This window comes from Peromyscus maniculatus, chromosome 7 (genome assembly GCF_049852395.1).
Source record: "Peromyscus maniculatus bairdii isolate BWxNUB_F1_BW_parent chromosome 7, HU_Pman_BW_mat_3.1, whole genome shotgun sequence".
Lineage (NCBI taxonomy): Eukaryota > Metazoa > Chordata > Mammalia > Rodentia > Cricetidae > Peromyscus > Peromyscus maniculatus.
Window position 1 is genome coordinate 81,362,639 of NC_134858.1, and position 22,750 is coordinate 81,385,388.

The 22,750-nt window shown below is 35.0% G+C and overlaps 1 protein-coding gene and 1 long non-coding RNA gene across 12 annotated transcripts in view; one reads left to right on the forward strand and one right to left on the reverse strand.

The window, feature by feature from the left end:
* Phip (PHIP subunit of CUL4-Ring ligase complex) overlaps positions 1–22,750 on the forward strand; it is a 126,592-nt gene that overhangs the window by 14,181 nt on the left and 89,661 nt on the right. For 4 of the 6 annotated variants that reach the window (XR_013052864.1, XM_076576760.1, XM_076576761.1 and 1 more), the window contains 3 exons: positions 3,886–4,036; positions 4,125–4,223; positions 21,151–21,311. Coding sequence is in view for 5 of the 6 variants with exons in the window: in XM_076576760.1 (XP_076432875.1) it covers positions 3,886–4,036; positions 4,125–4,223; positions 21,151–21,311 (411 nt within the window). In the remaining variant the exon portion in view is untranslated. Of the gene's footprint in view, positions 1–3,885; positions 4,037–4,124; positions 4,224–21,150; positions 21,312–22,750 lie in introns of those variants that run through there. The other 2 variants (XM_076576763.1, XM_042281378.2) reach the window with 2 other exon arrangements.
* Positions 13,678–22,750, reverse strand: part of LOC121830920 (uncharacterized) — a 114,901-nt gene continuing 105,828 nt past the window's right edge. For 4 of the 6 annotated variants that reach the window (XR_013052867.1, XR_013052868.1, XR_013052865.1 and 1 more), the window contains 2 exons: positions 17,345–17,398; positions 13,678–14,001 (listed from right to left, as the gene is read on the reverse strand). This is a non-coding gene — a long non-coding RNA (uncharacterized LOC121830920). The remainder of the gene's footprint in view (positions 14,002–17,344; positions 17,399–22,750) is intronic. The other 2 variants (XR_006074251.2, XR_013052866.1) reach the window with 1 other exon arrangement.

Genomic DNA, 22,750 nt, shown 5'->3' on the forward strand with positions numbered 1-22,750 from the left:
CCTGTGTCTTACATGGGACACAGACAAATTAGTTGGTCAGTGATTCAATATAGTATGATGTCTTCTGAAATCCCTGCTAGAGAGGCATAGAATGGATTTCTGATGAGGATTATAGTTACCATTAGATTCTTACTGAGGTTTAAAGTATAAAGATTTATTAAGAATTAATATATATATACTTTGAAATGTTATGGGTGACCAGGGAAAACTTGAAACGTAAACAAGGGATGTGCAAAAAGGGACTAAGGTAGTGTATAACAACAGATCACAGAAGGCAGTGAAGCATAGACAGACATGAGGAAAAGGAGGTTTGGAAGTGGGTGGGTAAAGAAAAAGATTTCCAGTAGACAAGTCAGTTTCTATATTTAATATCTCAGAAACTGGAGAAAGCATTGCATTTAAGAACTGAATGTCTCTTCTAACTTGAAAGTGAAAGTTGAGTTTGAAAAGTTGGAATATTCTACATTATCAAAGAAAGCTTTAGTCAAAGTGGATTCATAATATTTTACTAAAAGGTAGAGATCTGTAGAAAAGGTTACCAGTATTACTACTTGAAAAGGTATTCAGCCTACAGATTCTAAAACAAGACCATTATAAACTTCTCCTTGCTAAAATAAAAAACTGAAAAGGAATTTCGAGCAGTTTCATAGGTCACGTTAAAATACTTATATTTGGGCCAGAGAGATGGGATGGCTCAGTGTTTAAGAGAATTTGTAGCTCTTGCTGAGGACCTAAGTTGAGATTCCAGCACCTGTCTCAGGCATCTCATAACCCCCTGTAACTCTGGATCCCAAATGCTTTCTTGCCTCTGCAGGCACTGGGGGCACATAGACACAGACACGCACACGCACACATGTAAATTTAAAAAATCTTTTAAAGCAATAATTGCTTTAAGTTTGGATCCAAAAGGCACCTTATAATTACTCCAGGCCTTTATAACTTAAGGTGCGTGTGTGCGTGTGTGCGTGTGTGTGTGTGTGTCTGCGTGTGCGTGTGTTAGTTAGCGGGTGTTCTGCTCCATCTGTATTAGTCCTTGGAGCCTTTGTGACAGGGTCTTCTACTGATCCTGTCACTAGACTAACCATGAGTAAGCCCCAGCAGTTCTCCTGTCACATGTCCTCAGTGCTGGGGTTCTAGGCATGTATGATGATCACTCCTGGATTTTCCTGTGGCCTTAAGGGATTTGAACTCTGCTCCCCATGCTTGCTCACCAAGCACTCAACCTGCTGAGCCATCTTCTCAGGCTTAATTATATTTTTAGTTGACACACAGTTCTTTATGAGGTCAAGTGCAATGTAGATATATGTTCATTGTATGGTTATCAGTCAGTGTTTAGAATATCCATCACCTGATACATTTATTATATCTTTGAGTGGTAAGAACATTCAAAATCTTTTGAGCTACTCAGATAACTTTGCTAACTATGGTCACCTTGTACGCAGAATCTAGAATTTTCTGGGGCTTATGAGAGAAAGGTATAAATATAATTTTAAAAATCTTTTATTTTGTTATGTTTTCTTATAATTGCTAAAGATAATTTACTAATTTACTACTCATTAGTGTTTCTTTCTTTTTTGGTTTTTTGAGAGGGTTTCTCTGTGTAACTGCCCTAGCTGTCCTAGAACTCGCTTTGAAGACCAGGTTGGCTCAAACTCAGAGAGATCCACCTGCCTCTGCCTCTTGAGTGCGCCATCACCACCACCACTGGGCATCATTAGTGTTTCTTAAAGTATGTTCTAGTCTGACAGATACTAGGGAGAAAGTAATGCTGTAGCTAAACAAGTTAGGGAAATTAAGGGTTGAGCAAAATTAAAAACATTCTTCTGGAGTCTGAGAGGCTTTACTGACACTGGCCAGGAGAGTATATTGTACATCATTTGTAATGCATATTTTATTAAGTCCCTCTTTTTCTAAAGATATTCATTCTGCCAAGCCTTTTTTAACTATTTCAATATATTTATTCTAGACCTCTGTTTTTAATTATCAGTGTGACAGTATGATTCCAAGTTATCTTCACAACAGGAATGTCTTCTGGAGTAAGATTTCTGTTACTGGCTTCATGTTAGAAGGATGTTTATTAGTCAACTTTAAAAAATATGTATGCTAGTCTTCAGAGTATAATAAAACCTAAAGGTGTATCTCGGTGGTAGAATGCTTGTCTTGCATGCTCAAGGCCATCTATCCCCAGCACTGAAAGGGGAAAATAAAAAGAATATAACAGATAATATGAGATATCATAAAAGGATTTATCTATTCACATAGCCCTTGGTATTTTAAGAAATTCATATTAAGATTGCCTAATGGATAAAATACTTGGAGACTTGGGCTCAAGTCCCTTTTCAACACTACAAATTACTGCATTCCTTTGTTAATGTGTGTTGTACTGTACTGGTGGTTGCCATTACTTTTTCATATACTAGAAACATATCAGACACCAGTATAGTAATCCAATTTCATGTTATCACAGGTAACATCTATGTTAGAACTTTTCAAAACAAATTTATAAGGAAAATGGCTTTTTATTTACCTTTTTGTGAATCTTTAATAGCTGCCTTACTTAGACCATTAGTCTTTGTTGACTCTGTCGTGAAGTCATAAGCTGTGTATGTGGCCTCTGGAAACCACTACTGCAGACAGAAAATGGCAGGGAAAAGGTTTTATTCTTAATTATGATTTTTACCCAGAGAGTCATCCTGGTTCTTAGCATATGTTTGAAGAGCACCTTACTTGAATGGTTAGTTTCTACAATAGGACATATTTCATAATTTGGGGAGGTAAATGTAAAGTGGAAGATAGTATATACTTGTTCTAATTTAATTCATTTTAGATTTTGAGAATATTTATTAAAAGATGAAATAATAAAAAGAATGAACATTATGCTTTCAAATGCTGATATAAGTTAATCAGTGGTGTGGAATTCTTAATGTGGTTCATCTTTTTATAGTAGATAGCTTATTTTACTGTTGAAACTTGTTTGATATAACAATTAGAATTTTGCCTCCCTCCCCACCCCTTTTAAAGGTCTCTGGTAAGTTAAAAATAAGCATGGCAGGGCATGGTAGTACCTTTAATCCCAGCACTTGGGAGACAGAGGTAGTCAGTCTCTTAGTTTGAGGCCAACATGGTCTAGATAGCTGAGAAAGCCTGTCTCTAAACAAACAAACAAACAAAAAACCCAAAAGTTAGCGTAGATGGTATATTAAATACCCTTAAACTTTTTATAATGAGAATCTAAAAATACTAATTGTCTTTAATTTTTAATTATTCTAGAGACATAATAGCAGTTTCTTAACACAGATTTTATGGTTTTTTTTTTTTTTGCTGCTTTAAGGTTTTAAAATTGCAAATGCTGTGTGTGTGTGTGTGTGTGTGTGTATGTATACACATTTTTTTTTTTTTTTTTTTTTTTTTTATGGAGGTGGGATATTCTGAGTTTCCATTGCAGGCTGGCCTCGACTTTACACAGTGGAGCATAGAGCATCTGGCCCTCCACACTGCTAGGGTTATAGGTGTGGACCACCACATCTATAGTGTTATAGGTATATAGTGTTAGAGATAAAAACCCAAAGCCTTATGCATTCTAGGCAAGCTCTGCCAACTGAGCGGTATCCCCTGTCCTGAAACTGTATGTTTATCATTATTTAGTATTGGCATTGGCCAGCATGTTAATTTATAGAACTTAACGTTTAGTTTACATTAATTTATAGCAACTTTTTCTTCCTTGGTATACTAACTGATAGGCAGCTTGGTTCTGTGAGTTAAGTGGTTTAACAAAATGTGAACATTCTGGAGTGAAGACAGTGTTGACTAGCCTAAACAGATTGTAATTTTTGAAACTGTTGTCTGGGACATAATAGATGTCTATGTCTGTTTTTAACATAATAGGTGAAGTATTATAGACATCTTGCACCTGATCACTTGCTGCAAATCTGTCATCGACTAGGACCTCTTCTTGAGCAAGAAATTCCTCAGAGTGTTCCTGGAGTACAAACTTTATTAGGAGCTGGGAGACAGTCCTTGCTACGTACAAATAAAAGTATGAACATTTTCCTTTACAATTTAGACTTTCTTTTTCTTAGTTTTTATATTTTATTTTTGTATTCATGAAATGTATGTTTTAATAGGCTGCAAGCATGTGGTATGGAAAGGATCTGCTCTGGCTGCACTACATTGTGGAAGGCCACCAGAGTCTCCCGTTAACTATGGTAGCCCGCCTAGCATTGGTGAGTTGAGTTTACTACGTTGTGATATCCTCTAGGAAAAAACCTATTGAAAATAGTTTTTGGTTACTGTGATGTCAGAGATCTTTATATTATGCATATATTATGTATATCAACATTCAAAGATGAAAAACCTCTCAGATTTTCTTATATAAATTGTTTTAATAATGAACATAATGTACAATTGTAAATTGTAGGCATTGCTTCTTATGAAGATTGGTCATCTCAATGTTTTATTTTTCCTAAAACTTCCTTATTAAAAATTATATTATGTTTAGTTAATTAGTATCAGAATTCCAGTTAGCTATAATGTTAGTAAGCAACTAGTTTGGTTAAGCATGGCATATTTTTTGTCTAAAGTTTCAAGGAGAACAAATCTGCAAATAAATTTGCCTTGCTTTACAGCCTATTTACAGCCTATCACCTCCATTACTACTAGACATTGTCTTGTGAATTAATAGACCATCCTAAAGACTAGACTTCTTGACCTTGTCTTCTACCTTTCTCCCTTCCAGTACATTGTCTAACACTATAATCTTAATTTTTTTGTGACTTTACCTTTGCTCTTCCCAAAGAAATACATGAAGGTAAATTATGACGTTTTAGAGATATTTGTTTCATTTACCATTATGTCAGCTCCTGGCTTTTAGAGATCTCATGTTAGTCCTAGCTTCTTTTCTCATGTACACTCTTCTGCCTAATGTCTTTTGGTGAAGCTGAAAAATTCTTCTTATTTTAAAATAACGTCTGCTTCATTATTTTTCCTTTCTAGAACTTCAGTTAATAAATGAAGGATTTTTTTTTATTTAGTCTGTTTTCCTCTTTTCTGTTTACAATTTTTTCTTTCTGTGATGCATTCTGAGTCATTTCCTCCTACCTGTTTTTCAAAACTATCCTGATACTTGCATGATATGTAATCATAATTGGTTATATTTTATTTATCTTTTATTGGTAAGATTTAATACCATTTTAATATTAATCTTATGTAAATTATGCTATACAGTTTTTTCCTATTGATCAATTTTTCCCTATTCATTGTTATTCCTTTCTTCCGTTCAGTTCATAGTTTATCTCTCTATACTTATCACATAATGCTCGTCACCTAAGCACATTCATTCCAACCTGCTCTCTTAGTAGCTGTTTTCCTTTCACAATTCATTTTCTTGTGCTTTCTTTATCATAGTTTTACCATAACAGTTTTTTTTTTTTACAGTTTGTGGTTAGTCATTTCAAACTTAGCTATTTTCTTTTTATATTGCCATTTGCTTCTTAATTTATCTTTAAATTTATTTCTCATTTCCATTTGGCACAATGTTAACTTTAAATTTTTTTTTCGTTTCTGTCTTCTGTAAAGAGAAAAGGGTATTGCCCCTCCAAGGTCATTTTTTTCCTTTCATTTTTTTTTCTTTTATAAAATAGGATAGCTCTTAAAAGATTTGTAAGATGTGTTTGCATTATACCAAATTTCTTTTGTTTTAATTTCTATTTCAAGTTACGGTTGACAAAACAAAGGGGTGAATTTTTGAAAAATAGCAATTTCCGTAGGGAGTTCAGTGCTTTTAAAGTTGTGTTTTCAGGGACTGGAGAGATAGCGAGGTGGGTAAGAGCACCAGCTGCTCTTCCAGAGGTCCTGAGTTCACTTCTCAACAACCACATGGTGGCTCACAACCGTCTGTAGTGGAATCTGATGCTCTCTTCTGGCATAAAGTCATACATTCAGACAGAGTAGTCATATACATAAAATAAATTTTAAAAAGTTACATTTTCATTTCTTTAGTAAATAATTGATAAAGTTTACTTTTAAGTTATAGATAAAAGATTCCCTTATCCCACGATGTATCTGACAAGCAACTCAACTACTAATTAGGATGTACTCACCATTTCTCCTTTTAGTTCTCACTATGTATTTTCCCATAGTGATTATTGAGTTTGATGTTGGGTTTTCATCTTTGTAAATGAAACAGATTATCATCTTTTCATTAGGCCTTTGAATTTTTCAATTTCTTCAAGAATCCTTTGATTAGGATTTGAGTAGATTTTATATAGATATTAGTGCTTTATTCAGGTCCTCCAGTAAGACTCAATGTAGTAAAATAGTCTTCATTAAAATAATTTACTTTTATAACACATAATGCTTTGATTGCTTAGGGACAGCCAATATAAGTAATTGTTAGTGTAAAATAGTGTTGAGTTTGCAGAACCAGTGGTGTCATTTGCACTTCATAGCAGATCTCTGTAAAAGACCCCTTGTATTAACGAAGAAACCAAATTGTAGACGTGGTAACAAATTCAGTGTGTTCTCTGTTGGCTTTGGTTTGTATATATATTAAGAACTCTTTTACTTCTGTGAAATTATTTATGCATTAACATACCGGCTATTTCTATTTATTATTTGAGTATAATAATTGTTGGAAGTATGCCTTAGTATGAGAACTGTAGAAATAATGAAGCGTGGTATATTCTTTCAAGTTTACATATTGTCAGATAAGTACTTGAATTTGAAATCAGGTACTCGGTTCCTTAAGAAAATTATAGGAATCTTCATGTGTTAGACTTATAACTGAGGATGAACTTGCGATTCTCTTCCTTTTACCTCTTGAGAGTTGAGATTATAGGTGTGTACCTTACCACACCTGGTTTATCTCCTGCTAGGGATAGAGCTTAGTGCTTTGTGGATGCACAAGAACTCTACCAACTAAGCTACATATCTAACCCCAAATTTTGTAGTTTGAATAATGGATTTGTTTCACTAAATCAGCTTTTGCTTTTAGTTGCATCCTTTCCAGTTTCATTTTTCATTGCTGCCAAGAGAGAAAGGCACAATAAATTATCTTTTTTTTTTTTTTGGTTTTTCGAGACAGGGTTTCTCTGCGTAGTTTTGCTTCTTTCCTGGAGCTCACTTGGTAGCCCAGGCTGGCCTCGAACTCACAGCGATCCGCCTGGCTCTGCCTCCCGAGTGCTGGGATTAAAGGCGTGCACCACCACCGCCCGGCTCAATAAATTATCTTAAAGCAAATCTTACATTATTCTGTGCATTTCTCCCTAAAGACTTTAAACTCATTTTCACTGGAATTTAGTTAAAATGCATCTGCCACATCTTCTCTCCTTAATTTTTTCCCTTGATACTTGTTCTTTTGTATTTTGTGTGCTAATCATACAAGACTTACTGTGTTTGGTGCTTTTTCTTTTTTCTTTGTTCCTTTTTATTGAGATAGGCCCTCCCTGTGCATTTCAGGCTGAGGGTTGCAGAGTTGGAAGTACAAGCCTCTACTACCTTGTCCAGCTCTGTAACTGACTTCTTAAAATTTTTTTTATTGTATTTGTTTGTGTGTAGTGTATGCATGCACATACTACACGTTCATATGGAAGTCAGAGAACGACTTGTGGGAATTGATTTTTCTCCACCATGTGGGTCTGGGGATTGAACTGTGGGTATTTGGCTTGGCAGCAAATCCTTTAACTCTCTGAGCCATCTTCTGTCTCCACTTTTTTAATGGTGTTTTAAGGCACCAGGCCATTGTACTCACTGTTCCTCAACTTGGAATATATTCACCTCCTGTGAACATTCTTTGTCTATTTATTTTTAAGTTTTTATATTTCTAGAGAAATTACTTAAATTTCCCCCATTGTGTTTAGAACCTTTACTATATGTTCCATAATTTCCTAATCTATACCTTTATTTGTTAATACCATTGTTTGTTGTAGAATATTATTTTAAGATGTGTTATATTTGTTTATGCTGTGGAATATTTGTTTAATGATACAAAGATGTGTTGCTTTTGTTTATGTTGCATTTGTTAACCCTGTGAGGCTGTGTTACTTAGCTTGTCTAAAACACTTGATCTTCTAATAAAGAGCTGAATGGCCAATAGCAAGGCAGGAAAAAGGATAAGCAGGGCTGGCAGGCACAGAGAATAAATAGGAGAAATCTGTGAGGAAAAGAAGAAAGAGCAAGAGAACAAGGAGAGGAGGATGCTAGGGGCCAGCTACTCAACCACAGTGCCAGCCACGGAATAAGAGTGAAAGTAAGATATATAGAACTAAGAAAACGAAAGCTTAGAGGCCAAAGATGTAATAATTTAAGGAAAGTTGGCAAGAAACAGTCAAGCTAAGGCCAGCCAGAATAAGCCTGTGTGTGTGTGTGTGTGTGTGTGTGTGTGTGTGTGTGTGTGTGTGTGTGTGTGTGTGTGTGTATTTTGAGGGTGTAAGGGAGCTGGGTGGCGAGCCCTCCAAAAGAGCAAAAATAGCCAACATCATTTTGACATTCAGTGTGGGCCTGCAGAAAGCTGAAGAGTTGTTTGTACCGGGCTTTCTCATGTGGGTCACCAACCAGCTCCCAAATCATAACACGAATTAGTTATGAATGATCGGCCTAGCTTAGGCTTGTTTCTGGGTATTTCTTTTAACTTAAACTAACCTGTTTCTTTTTGTGTACCTTTTACCTTAGGGCTTTTTACTTTTTCTTTCTGTATATATTACTTTCACTGCTTCCTGTGTCTGGCTGACTAGCGGCTGCCTGGTTTCTGGCCCTGGGTGTGTCCCCCTCTTTCTCCTTGTTCTCTTCTTTCCTTTGTTCTTCTCAAAAGCCTAGATTTCTCTTATTTATTCTCTCTGCCTGCTAACCCCGCCTATCCCTCTCCTGCTAGCTATTGGCTGTTCACTTTTTTATTAGACCAGTCAGGTGCCTTAGGCAGGCAAGCAGAAACAAATGAAACACATCTTTACATAATTAAACACACATCCTTACGTCATTAAAGCAAATGCAACACAAGCAAATGTAACACACTATTGTACAGTTAAAGTAATATTCTGCAGCATAAACAAATGTAACACATTTTGTCCAGTTAAAATAATATTCTACAGCAACGTTGTAAGCCCTTATTTCCTGTCTTTCTTCCTTTCGAGACTCAGTTTCCACAATGGTAAGTACCACTTCTTTTCTCTGTTAACATCCTATTGTCTACACTTGGCTCATATGAGCTCTGTAAATATGTTAGTTGGCTCAAAGTTAAATGACTGGGATGTTTGACATAGAGAAAAACTATATAGCATTTTAAGGGTAGACATTTAAAGGTAGTTTTAAGTTTGATCCTCAGCATCAACCAAAAACTAAATTTTTTTTGGGGGGGGAGGGGGGGAGACAGGGACTTTCTGTGTAGAATGCTGTTCTGGAACTCACTCTGTAGACCAGGCTGGCCTTGATCTGCCGGCCTCTGCCTCCCAAGAGCTGGGATTAAGGGTGTGTGCTACCATGCCCGGCCAAAAACTAAAATTTGTAAAGAATTTTTATTAAAATAAGTAAACTTTTTGCTAATACTTAAAATTTAAAAGTATTGTTCTACTGTAGTATTTTCTAGTTGAAGTAGCATCAAATTGATTTCTAGTAAAGGGGAAAGAAATAACATTTCCAGTAATAATATAGTCATTATCTTTTCCTTTTCATTTTATTCCTTATGTACTTGGCTCATGAAACCTTTTGCATAATTCTTAGGATTATCATTTCTTCCTGCCTGAAATTTCACCTGCTTTGCTGCGTTTTAGACATTGTTCATCTTTTAAAGTATTTACTAAATCGGCTTTTTTTTTTAAGTAAAACAACTGAACATGTGAGGATTTAACTCCTAAGTATACCAGTCCTTTTATTTACATTAGTAAAATAAGGAGAAAAGCTTTCATGGTTGTTCTGTTGTCCAAGAGATTATTTCTATCTTCTATTCCCCATTACCTTTCTTAATTATTACTATGAAACTGATTATGGGATTGTCCTTTTAATACTGTAATCATCATCTTTGGCTGAAGTTGGAGCTGTTAATTATGTGATTTATCTTGTTCTGCTCTAGGTGGTGCTGTAGAAATGAACCAAATCATGTTGAAATATTTTCCACATGCTATCTGGCCTTCAAATTAGGATTTTTAGGTTGTCTTTTTCTGCTAATGTAATATAACTTCTTGTTCTACTTATTAATTGTAACCTCAATAATTCTCATGCTTCTATAGTGAATTAGATGTTCCTTTTAAATCTTTTTTCCTTGTAGCATGAATCTTAAAGAGTCTTATTAATAAAATCAAACCTGAGGCAGGTATTGGGGTGAACTGGAAGATCAGAGAACCAGAACAAGTCACAGCTAACCTCACCTAGCCAACTTCTCAGCTGATCTTGTTTCCTCAGACTGGAAACCTTTGTGTCCTCATATCCGAATGGCTCTCAGCTGAACTGTGCTGCTCAAAACCTAAAAGCTTAACCAGCCAAATGCTTCTAGTTTCTGGTCTTCTCACGCCTTATATATCTTTCTGTTTTTGCCATCACTCCCTGGGATTAAAGGCTCACTTTTTGGGATTAAAGGCTTGTGTCACCATACCTGGCTGTTTCCAATGTGGCTTTGAACTCACAGAGATCAAGAGGGACTTCTGGAATGCTAGGATTAAAGGTGTGAGTGCCACCATTTTCTAGCCTTTGTATCTAGTGGCTGTTCTGTCTCTGACCCCAGATAAGTTTATTAGGGTGCACAATATTTTGGGGAACACAATACCACCACACTTCCTAAAAAAAAATAGAAAGTAACTTATATTTGATCTATCTTTCTTTGATTTTAAAAGCACAGTGAATTTGTGTGTGTAGTGGGGGTGGGGAGTATTCCTGTGTAAATGTATGTTTGTGCAGGTACAAATCCATGTATACACATATGTAGGCCAGAAGTATAGTCACATGTCATACTCTGTTGCTTTTCACCTCATTTCTTGAGTTAGGATCTCTCATTGAACTTTAGAGGTCATTGATTTTGCTCAGTTGACAGCAAGTTTCCTGGATTTTATTGTCTTTGCCTTTTCAGCACTGAGGCTATCATGTCTAGTTTTTATGTGGGTGCCCTGGTTCAAACTCAGGTCCTTATACATGCATTGCCGACATTTTATCCACTGAGCCAGACACTCAGTGAGAGATTTTTTTTTTTTTGGTTTTTCGAGACAGGGTTTCTCTGTGTAGCTTTGTGCCCTTTCCTGGATCTCACTCTGTATGTAGACCAGGCTGGCCTTGAACTCACAAAGATCCTCCTGCCTCTGCCTCCCAAGTGCTGGGATTAAAGGCATGCGCCACCACCGCCTGGCTTTTTTTTTTTTTTTTGAGAGAGAGATTTTATAAATCAAACTTATTTAAAACCAAATGTAGTCATATTTTTTTGGGCCAACAGCCTCCAAATAATGACATGGAGACTTATTAATTATGAAAGCTTGGCTTTTTGCTTAGGCTTGTTCCCAACTAGCTGTTACAACTAAAATTAACCTGTTTCTTTTAGTCTGAGTTCTGTAAGTTCAACTTGTTCTGTGTCTCACTGGCATCTCCTCTGTACCTAGATTTATCTCTTGAGTTTCTCTCTCTCCCCGGAAATCCTGCCTGTCCTCTCCTACCTAGCTATTGGCCATTCAGCTCTTTATTAAGTTCATCAGAATAAAACATTTCACACAGTGTGATCAAATATCCTGCAGAGCCAAAATTGAGGGTCTGTTGTGTTTATCTTCTGCCTTACAGATCAGAATATGTGATAGTTGTTTTGTTTTGTTTTAAGCAATTTTTTTGTTGTTGATTTTGCTTTTTGAAGTGTTGTCTTATGATGGAGCCCTACGCTAGCCTTAACGCTTGCACTCTTTCTGCCTTAGTCTCCTTTATGCTGGGGTTATAGTGTGTCCACCAAAATGTGAATTCTTTATATCAGTTTTCTGTCCATGTGAAACTGGCAGTTGTCATTTTGTAGCATAATATATTTTCATATTCTTTAATATGCTTATTTTTAATGCTTTTCGTGATTGAATCCTAAGTATTTCTATATTTCTATCAAGCTTTGGATTTAAGTTAATCTTTCTAGACACTGTAGAAGAATATGTGCCCAGTAGGAGAAAGCTTGGAAAATAGAGAAAAGCTTAAAAAAAAACAAAAAAAACAAAAAACAAAGTCAGTGTAATTGGTTATATGCTTATACTTTGGAATATTTTCTTTCAGTCTTTTTTCCTAATGTTGATGTAAGCACCATAAGTGTTGGAATCATTACAGTTTACTTTCAGTTTTCTTTCTGATGAGGCATATAGTTTCTTATGGTAAAGATAATATATATAAGAAACTACTGCATTGAGTAGTTTCTATAATGTAGGAGAGCACTCAGTAAATATACCTATTATGAGCCATCATTTCCAGATACGGTACATTGACATTTTTCAGCATTATTGAAGTTCATCTGCTAATATTTAACTTTTAAAAAATACATTTATTTTTGTGGCTGTACCTGTGCCACAGTGCTCCTGTGAAGGTCAGAGGACAACTAGTAGGAGTTAGCTCTCATTCCACCCTGAGGATGAAACTCCAGAGGATCTGGGGCAAGGGTCTTTAGCCACTGGACCATCTATTTGGCCCAGATTTTACATTACTGAAGTCCTTTTACCATGAGCCTCTCTAGCTATAATGGCTAGATGTTGATGGTTTTCTTCTTCCTCCAGTCATTTTTTCCATATATATATAAATATATTTATTTATATATAAATATAAATAAATCGTGTTTTGTCATTTTTGAGTGCCACTGTCATACATCTTTTTATTACAACCCTTTTGTGGTCCTTTGAAATAACATTTTATGTAAATGTTGACATTAAATACTTTAGACCATACAGTATGTTTGTATGATAGAAATTCTGAAGTCATCTTATCCTGTAAAGACAAGTATTTGTTTAGAGTAAACTTAGAAGCATACAGAAAGTGCTCTCTGAATGTTTGGTTAGAAATACAGAACTATTTCACTAACATTAAAGATGGGCTACATGATAATTTTTTTTCTTTTTTGCTTATTTAGGTTTTTATCACTTCAGTGTAAGTAAAATTTAGTTTTAACGATTCATAGATTTCTATAGTCTTTAATTTACAGATATTGATTGTAAGCCTTATATGTACAAAGTCTTTCTTGACATTGTGGAGATTAAAACAAAACCTAGTTACAGATTATTCACAGTTCATTCTTTTTTGTTTTAATTTAGGAAACATTTTGTTGTTTATTATTATAAATCTTATGTTAACATTTTACTTAGAGGAAACTAGGAAACTTTTCAAGTCTGAGTGTTTTTTAAATCACAGTGACAGAATCAAATTAGGCAAGGTAGGGTAATAAAATTAATGTACATTATTTCAAACAACCTGCTAAAATACCCCAATGTTTCTTATCTGAGTTCTTATTTTGTATAAAAAAAGACTTGGGTTGCTCAAATTGTACCAAAATACTTTCTAAGTTAGATATTTTGCCTCTTCATTTTCTTCTTTTCTAAGTGTTCTTTCACAGAAATTGTTTCCCCAGGTTTGGAACCTGCAGCTTCTTCTTGTATTCTTTAGACTGATAGATAGGCTTTGATTTTGTAAATGTGTAGTTCTGGGCCCTCCAGTTCTGATGTTAGGGGGAAACAGCTGTCCTACGTGACAATAGGTAGTATATCACATGTTTTATTCATCGTAAAGTTCTTTTTAAAAATTGTGGTTAATTTTGACCTTAGAATTTGACTAATTTCTTACAGTTTACCTGAATTCTTGTACGTTTTACTAAGTACTTTGCAAAGGAGAAAAAGTCTGACCATTTGAGAGGGAAACAGTGTTTCTTCTTTAGTGCTTAGTTGTTGGTTTTTGCCATGTGTATTCTTTCCTGTTATTGAAAATGTAGTTACCAAGGTGGCCGTAAATGCTCTTCTGTGCCGCTGTCTGTGTGCTTGTGCATGTGCTCCTTTCCTTCCTAAAACGGACTCGGTACACTCGTGCCTGTGTAGTAAAGGAAACTGGGGTGACGTTGCTGAACTGTGTAGAAAATCATCTGCATTGAAAATTGGACCCAGAGAGAGGAACTTGATAATGAAAGATGTCATTTTTATCAGCAAATGAGTCTAAACTGAGACTTGCAACAAATATTTTTATTTATTAATTTCTTCAAAATTAGTTAATACTCAAGAATAAAATATTTTAAAATAGACATAGTGAAAAATACCCAGAAACATTAAAATGCCATTAATTATAAAACTAAAGTGCTTAGTAATGACATAGAATAGCCTATAATAATTGTTAATCACAGTTTAATGGAAAAAAGAATGAGTACAATTGAAAGGCTAGATAGAGTGGTTAGTAATTTGGGGGCGGAAAAGTCTTTAGAAGTTGTCTCAGTCACTCTTCTATTGCTGTGAAGAGACATCATGACCCAGGCAACTCTTCATCAGGCTTTTCTTTAAACTTTTTATCTCCTTGAGCACAGGACTTAGCTCCATTATACTTCCTGGTGCTCTTTTCCTCCTCACACTGTACATTTTATATTTTTCCTTTTTCAGCCTGCTTCTTTTCATTAGGAGCTAAAGCATGACCACTAATAACCACACACGCGTCCATACTAGGCTGTCTTGAAATTTCCTCTGCTAATGTCATTAATCTAAAACTCTTCAATTTAGCCTCAGGCAGATATTTAGGACAAGGGCAAAAACAGCCATATTATTTGTCAAAATATCATAAAATTGGTCTCTAGGCCGCTTATTAATATTCTTTCCTTCTAGAACTTCTTGAGCTGGGTCCTCACATGTCAAATTGCCCTTTGCATTGTCTTCCATGTTCCTATAATGAACGTCCATTAAGCCCCACTTAAAGCATAACCAGTTTTTTCTAGTCCAAAGTCCCAACATTCCCCCTGCTAAATAGCATGGTCAGGCCTGTTAGAGCAACACCTCACTCTTGTAACAAACTTCTGTCTTAGTCACTGTCTATTGCTGTGATGGTATGGGGATGCCATGACTGAGGCAACTCTAAGTGAAAGCATTTAAGTGGAGACTTGCTTACAGTTTCAGAGGTTTAGTTCATTATCAACATGGTGCGGAGTGCGGAGGCATTCACCCCTGGTGTTGGATAAGTAGTTGGGCACTACATCCTGAATTGTAGTGTTGGAACCCAAAGTTTAGGGTCTCAAGTGGGCGCCCCAAGAACCCAGACTCCAGTCCAGTTGATAAAATAGCAGGAGGATTTATTAAAGCTTCTATATAGAAGGGCAAACCCTGCTCCTAAGAGCAAGAGCCTCGTCTTACTGCAGCCCCATAAGGACTTATAAAGGAAAACACCACAAAACCCACAAGATTACAATTCCCATACAATTTCGTTTCACAAGATCATGGTCTGATCACAGAGTGATCACAGAGGGGGTACAGTTACGTCAACAGGTACATTTTCCCTGAAACCTCAAGGCGGGGGGTGGGGGGGGTATCAGGGCGGGAGTGGAGTTTACACACAGGTCACGTGGTCCTTCCTGGAACACCTGCAACTAACTATCCCAGTCACAGTTGAGCACATCTCTTAACAGAAATCTTTTTACATTGTTATATGGTTGCAGGGAGATTGAACAATGGCTAAGTCAGGTTGCCCTTGGAACTAGATATTTAGTTTCTCATTTCCTGGTGCTTGAAGTTTCTCTTTTCCTGAGGCTTGGGGTTGTAAGCCTGAAGGGCTAGGGTCTTTCAGTAGGCAGAGAGAGACTGGGCCTAGCATGGGTTTTTGATACCTCAAAGCCCACCCCCAGGGACAGACTTCTTCCAACAAGGCCACACCTTTTAATCCTTTTACTCCTTCTAGGATTCTACTCCCTGTAACTAAACTTTTAAATATATGAAACTATGAAGATCACTCTCAGAAACTCACTTTATAATGTATATTAAAGTTGCAGATGTATTAAAAGCCTAAATGAGAAATGTAAACAAAAATCTTGAAAAGTAGATGTTTATTGTACTGTTTTCTCAGGAGGACTATTGAATTAGGAGAAAGCAACACAGAAAAAATTGATATTAGTGATTGTGTAAAATATGATAGTGTCAAAAGACAGCATTACATAGGAGCCAAGTATATTGTGGAAAATGGAAATGATTTTCCATAACATATCTGCAGAAACTGAAGTGTATAAAGAGGAACTTGCACCGAGTGGTGGCGGCGGCGGCGGCGGAGGCGCACGCCTTTAATCCCAGCACTCGGAGGGAGGCACAGGCAGGTGGATCTCTATAAGTTCAGGCCAGCCTAGTCTACAGATTGAGTTCTAGAATAGGCTCCAAAGCTACACAGAGAAACCCTGTCTTGAAAAAAACCAAAAACAAAAAAAACCCAAACAAACAGAAAAAAAAAAAAACAAAACTTTTTTAAGCTTTCAAGAACTCACAGAGATTAAAGCAGCATGCACAGGTCTGCACCAGGTCCTCAGCATATATATTATGTATGACTTCCAGTTTAGTGTTTCTGTGAGACTCTGAATGTGCAGACAAGAATCTGATTGTTGTGCTTCTCTTTGGCTCTTTTCCTTCTGTCTGTCTTGTCCAACTTCAATGTGATAGTTTTTGTTTTATCTTCGTATATCTTATCTAGTTGTATTTATTATTATCTCTTAGCCAGTTCTTTTCTAATGAGAGACAGAAAGGGAGTGGGTAAAGATGGTAGGGAGAGGTGAGGAGGAACTTTGAGGAATAGAGGGAGGAGAAATTGTAATGAGAATATATTATGTGAGAAAAGAAACAAAAAGTAACTTATCTCTGCCAGATTTGAACACAAATACTGCATAGATTTTAAATGGTTTTTGAAGAAAACTTGGATAATTTATGAAATTGCTTTGGGTGGGGGTTATGTATTGTACTTTTGCAGTTATGTTTTATTTTCTAAATTGACTATGTACCATAATAATTTAATTCTTAAGAAATAACTAGAAGAGAGAAGTGATTTGTTTGGGAAGTTTTGTCTTTCTGGTACAGAAATTAGTGGATTTGAACTCTTCAGCTTTATATCCTGCATACACATGTGTTGTTTTATATACATATGTATTAGTTACAGTGTTGAGGGCTTTCCACCTATGGTAGTTAAAGGGAGTGATATTTCAAATGGCTAATAATTGCCAACATTTTTATTTCAGTACTGATTTACTTTCAGGAAATTGAGTAAACATAATTTAGTTATGCTGTCATCTGTAAATTAAGTCAATTTAGTAGAGTAGTTGAAATACAAAACAGTATTTAGAGATAGAAAATATCTTATCAGATACAGAGATACTCCATTTTCATCTTATTCTTAAATCTAATTATTTTATTACTGTGTTACTTACTTGTTAATTCACCAAATATGTGTTGATCTGAGAATAGCCAGGTTTTAGACTAGTCTAAGTATAAAACAAACAAAATACATTATCTGTGGAGTTATGTTGTATGTTATGGGAAGAGGTGAGAAATAAATACAGTACATAAAAATATGGTTTTATCTGTAAATGAGTTTTGTAAAGGAACAAATACATGGCTATATAAAGGGTATCAAGTGTTACCAGTGGTGAGAGTGGGTTATGATTTTCAATGGGCAAATCGGTTTTGGTTTCATAGAAAAGGTGCCAGGCATTTGAGGAAAGATTAAAAGAACAACCCCCCCCCCACACCCACATGATAGGCAGGATGTACAGCTAATGCAAACACCCTAAATTAGGAGCATATCTGAAGTGTTGGAAGAATGAAGCAGATTAGCAACTGGAGCTGACAAAGGAGACAGAAGTAACAAATGAGGTCAGACAGGTGTTGATGTGATAAAATACCCTGGCAAAATCAGCTTGACAGGGAAAAGGTTTACTTGGCTTGGCTCACAATTCCAGGTTACAGTACCACATTAGGAGGGAAATCAAGGCATCAGGAATTTGAAATAGCTAGTTATATTGCATTCGTAGTCTAAAACTGAGAACAGTGAATTCATTCATGTATGCCAGAGCTCAGCTTACCCTTTCCATTTTATATAGTGAAGGTACCCCCTTCTCAGGGAATGGTCCCACCCCCAATTAAGATGCATTCCCTCAGCTGGGCAATGGTGTCGTATACCAGGAGGCAGAGGCAGGCTAGTCTCTGAGTTCGAGGCCAGGCTGGTCTACAGAGTGAATTTGGGGACAGGCTTCAAAGCTACACAGAGAAACCTTGTCTCAAAGAAACGGAAAAAAAAAAAATGTTTTTCCCACATTAATTGATCAAGACAGTCTCTCACAGACATTCTCAGAAGTTAGCCTTAATATAGATAATCCCTTACAAGTGTACCCTGGAGACCTGCTTCCTTACATGTCATGTTGATAGTTAATATTAACCATCATATGAGACAAGTTTATGTAAACCTTGGTAGGTCAGTATCAAAGGAAGTTGGTGATTATTCTGAGTGAAGTGAAAATATTGTAGATTTGAGTAGAGAAGGTGGTAGTCCTGGGACATGAAGTTAGGAAACATTTGAAATTCACTAGTCTGCCTAGAGGGGTATCTTCTTGGCTTGGGATGATAAGAAAGAATTTCCAAGGGAAAATGATTTAGTCGAGTTTAGAACTATTTCCTTTTTCCATAATTAGGAAAATAAACATACTTTTAAACCAAAGTTGTATTTCTAGTTAAAGCTTTAAATAATCTAATAAAAGAACAGTTGCTTTGTATCCCCTTACATCTGTTTAGCCATGCTCATTTAAAAAATTGATGTTCTACTCTAGTAAAATTTTTAAAATTTCTATAATTTGAGACATTTCCTTTTTATCCAAAAATATAATTAACTCATTATTAGAATATGAGTAATTGCTATTATGTCTTTTCCCATGAAACTAAATTACATTGAGCACTAAATTACATTGAACAGCCTTATATATCTTATTAACTAAGATTCACTTATATTCCTTTTTGTTTAAAAGGCTCTGCATTTGCTTGTGAATGAAATACAAGGTAATTTCTATTTTTCAGTGAAATAGTTAGATCTAGTAGGATAGATAGATGTTATAGCAATGGTATAATAAAAAATAGGAGGTCATTGATTCCTAGATTATCTTTTTTTTTTTTGTAAAAATGACCTACCTTTTTGATAGTTTTTTTTTTTTAATTTGACCTCTTCAATTGTATTTTAATATATTCTTTTTTCTTTAATTCTTGTAATTACAAGGTTTGAAACACCAACTTGATTACCTGGTATCTCTATATATTATTTCCTTACTATGCCATATCCTTAGTGCTGTTGGTGGTTCATAAGTTAGTTGAAAGCTTTATAATACTGTCTCCTACAGGATAGAATGCTAAGTAATTAATTGCTTAAGTGTCACTGAGTGTAGTTAAAGATACTTTCTTGTGTTTCTAGAATGTTTGATAGCAAACTTCTAGAGATTGCAAACTCCTGTGGTGTGGCATTTTTATTTTTTTCTGGTTGACTCAAATTTATTTCTAGTTATCTTGAAGATTGAGTAAACCTCATTTTTAAGGCAGTAACATGTTCTCATCTATAAAATATTTTATAAATAATATATTATCAACTGATTTTTTAAAAAGTTTTGACTAAAAATTTTGATGCATACTATGGGTAGTCATTGTGAAATAGTAGTTTTGTTATTTTAATGGTCTCTAACAGTTGTGTCTTCCTACCTGAACAGTGTTAAATATTATGAAATTTGAATTTCTAAGCATTTTGTAAGTTTTGGGTAGAAGGAGGTAAAGTACATCTTGATAACACTGTCATCATTTGGGTTGCATATTATTATTTTCTTACGGTACAGACAGGTGAGTCTGAGATGTCAGTGGTCTGTATTATTTGAATAATACAGTTTTATTTTGCTTCTGAAGGATAGTTGATAACTGGTTTTGTTTCCACAAAATAAAATTGAAGCCAAGCATTAGATGCTTTATTACCAGGTTATTTCTGTGTGTAAGAAATACATGACAGAGGCTAAACTACCATGGAAACCTTCTGAGTTTCCTGTAACTGAATTATTGTATAACCTGCTTAAACTTAACTAAGTAAGTTAATTCACAGCTCTCAGACGACTTGTGATATTTTCAGGGTTAGATTATTGAATAGCATTTGTAGGCTAACAGTAGATATCTGTTGTATTCAAATAAGATTTTATAGTAATAGAACATATAAGCGTATATAATTTACTTTGAAATAGTGTTACTTTAAAACCTGTGAAGCATGTAGTTTTGTTAACTTTTCAGCAGAACTCACACAAATGTAGTGTGAGTCAAAAAGTGCATGTGGAAAAAAACACCTAAGTGAGATACTTTTGTTTCATAAATTATAATTTTTGCTAGGCTCTAATTTGAGTTAGATAGCATACTCTGTGTGCAGTGTGTGTGTGTGTGTGTGTGTGTGTGTGTGTGTGTGTGTGTGTGTGTTTGTGTTAGTGTTATAGTATGTGTGTATATATAAACTACATATACTGTTTTTAAGAAATTTTCTGATAAAGTTCAAGTGAGAAACTGTAGTGATGGCATGTACTTTGGTGGGAAATAGGCCGCCTTCTGTTAAAAACAAAATCAGTCAGCATAGATTTATTGATTATCTTCTCTGTCCATAAGTTATGTATAGGAAGTAAGTACAGTAGTAATTAAGTTAGATGAGAACATTTTGTGTTGGAGTTAGCATATAAAGCAGAAGATTAGCCTTAGTTAGCTCTTGAAGTCAAGATCCCCAAGTGACTTTTCTGTTTTCAATCATGGAAAGATGTGTTGTAAATCATTCTTGGAGACATATTTAGAGTATTTGAGTATTATTAATTGATGAAGAAAAATTACTAGAGTCCAGATTTAACTGCTTTTGTAAGGGAACCTTATTTCTTAGCATTAAAAGGTGTGTGTGTGTGTGTGTGTGTGTGTGTGTGTGTGTGTGTAAAATGCGTTTTTAAAGAATGTGACTTTGGATACATCATTTGATTTGGTTATTTATAAGAATAATGAGGACACTTATTTCAAGCAATAAATTATTTTTATTCTTTATTTTGAAGACTTTAAACTAGGAGCCATATAGAAAGCATTTTTTTTTTTTTTAAAGCAGCATGTGATAAATGAAACATTCTAGAAATCTGAATTTAAGAAACATAGTTTGTTTCTGGAGTACATTTATATTCCCCCATTTTTTTGGTAGCGGATACTCTGTTTTCAAGGAAGCTGAATGGGAAATACAGACTTGAACGACTTGTTCCAACTGCAGTGTATCAGCATATGAAGATGCATAAACGAATTCTTGGACACTTATCATCGGTGTACTGTGTAACTTTTGATCGAACTGGCAGGCGGATATTTACTGTAAGTCATTTTTAAAGTCTTATCTTTACTGGTAGATAGAATTGAAGAAACATTGCTGAAATAAGAACTTGAAGTAAAAATTTTGATTTTAATGGGAAACTGGAAATTTGGGCAATTTTAAAAGTGTGCTCTAACAAGTTTTTATTTAAATTCGAACTTTTTCCAAGTTTAGCAGTTCCTAAATTTAGACCTGTTACAGTATAATCACAGTTACATATACCCTATGTAGTGCGTTTATGTATTTCTCAATAGTAATCACATAGGCTGATGGTGGGGCTCTTAGAAAAGGTTATGTCATATTTTTAATTAGAACCAGAGCCCGGGCAAGTTGTGGAAAAGTATTGTCTGCAGAGAACTACTTGCTAACCTGAGAAAACTCTTTTAAATGGTGATAGAAATTCTAAGCATATCTGACACTTTTTTGCTTAGGATTTTGTGATCAGCAGGGCTTTTCAACTTTGAATGAAAAAAATTATTTTGGAAGTATTTCAAATTATTTTTTTTCAAGTGCCTTATCAGTCCGTAATTACCTTTGAAACAATAAAGTGGGAGATAGAACTTCAAATAGAAATTCCCATTTTTGAATTTGGGGAACTGCTGCTAACTTTAAAGATTTATTTATTATATTTTTTTATGCATATGAGTGTTTTGCCTGCATATGTATGTGTGCACCTGGTGCCCATGGAGCTCAGAAGAGGCATCAGATTTCCTGGAGATGGAGTTAATAGATGGTTGTGAGCATCTATATAGATTGTAGGAATCAGCCTAGGTCTTCTACGGGAATAGCAAATACTCCTAACTACTGGCCATCTCTCCAGTTGCTAATTTTAATTGAAGTAGCAATGATTATAGATTCCTTTTGTTTTTCTTTGGATGAATTTGCATATAAATTAAGTACTACCTATACATCCATTTATCTATAGAACATTTACAGAAAAGAACATCTGAAAGAATTTTCACATTTTTTTTTAATTGATTTTAATTTATTGGGCATTTGTACTTCACTCCTGGTATCAATATCTCCTACTTTTACCTTTTATCATTTCCATTGCTTTTCTGAAACAAAAATAAAAATTTCTAAGCTTCTTTATAGATTGTTAAACTCATGAAGAGCAGATAACTGTATTTGCTTTGTGCTTGCTACAGCCACATTAGTAGGTGACTTTTAAATTGTAACTGGATATCAACATAGCTATTAATTTAATAGGTTAAAGTTTAGTTTTCAAAACCTAAATCAAGGCATTTCTAATATTTGAAAGAATTCCTTTAAAAGTGGTAGTAAACGAGAGTGAGAAGTATTGTGTTGGTTTTGAATTTTGGTGATCATAAAAAATGTGTGACATTGTCACTTTGATGATTTAAAAAAGTACAGCTTTTCTATTGTTGATGTGAGTAAAGAACCTTATGGGAGTTCTTTCTTTAAGAGAAATATGGATTGT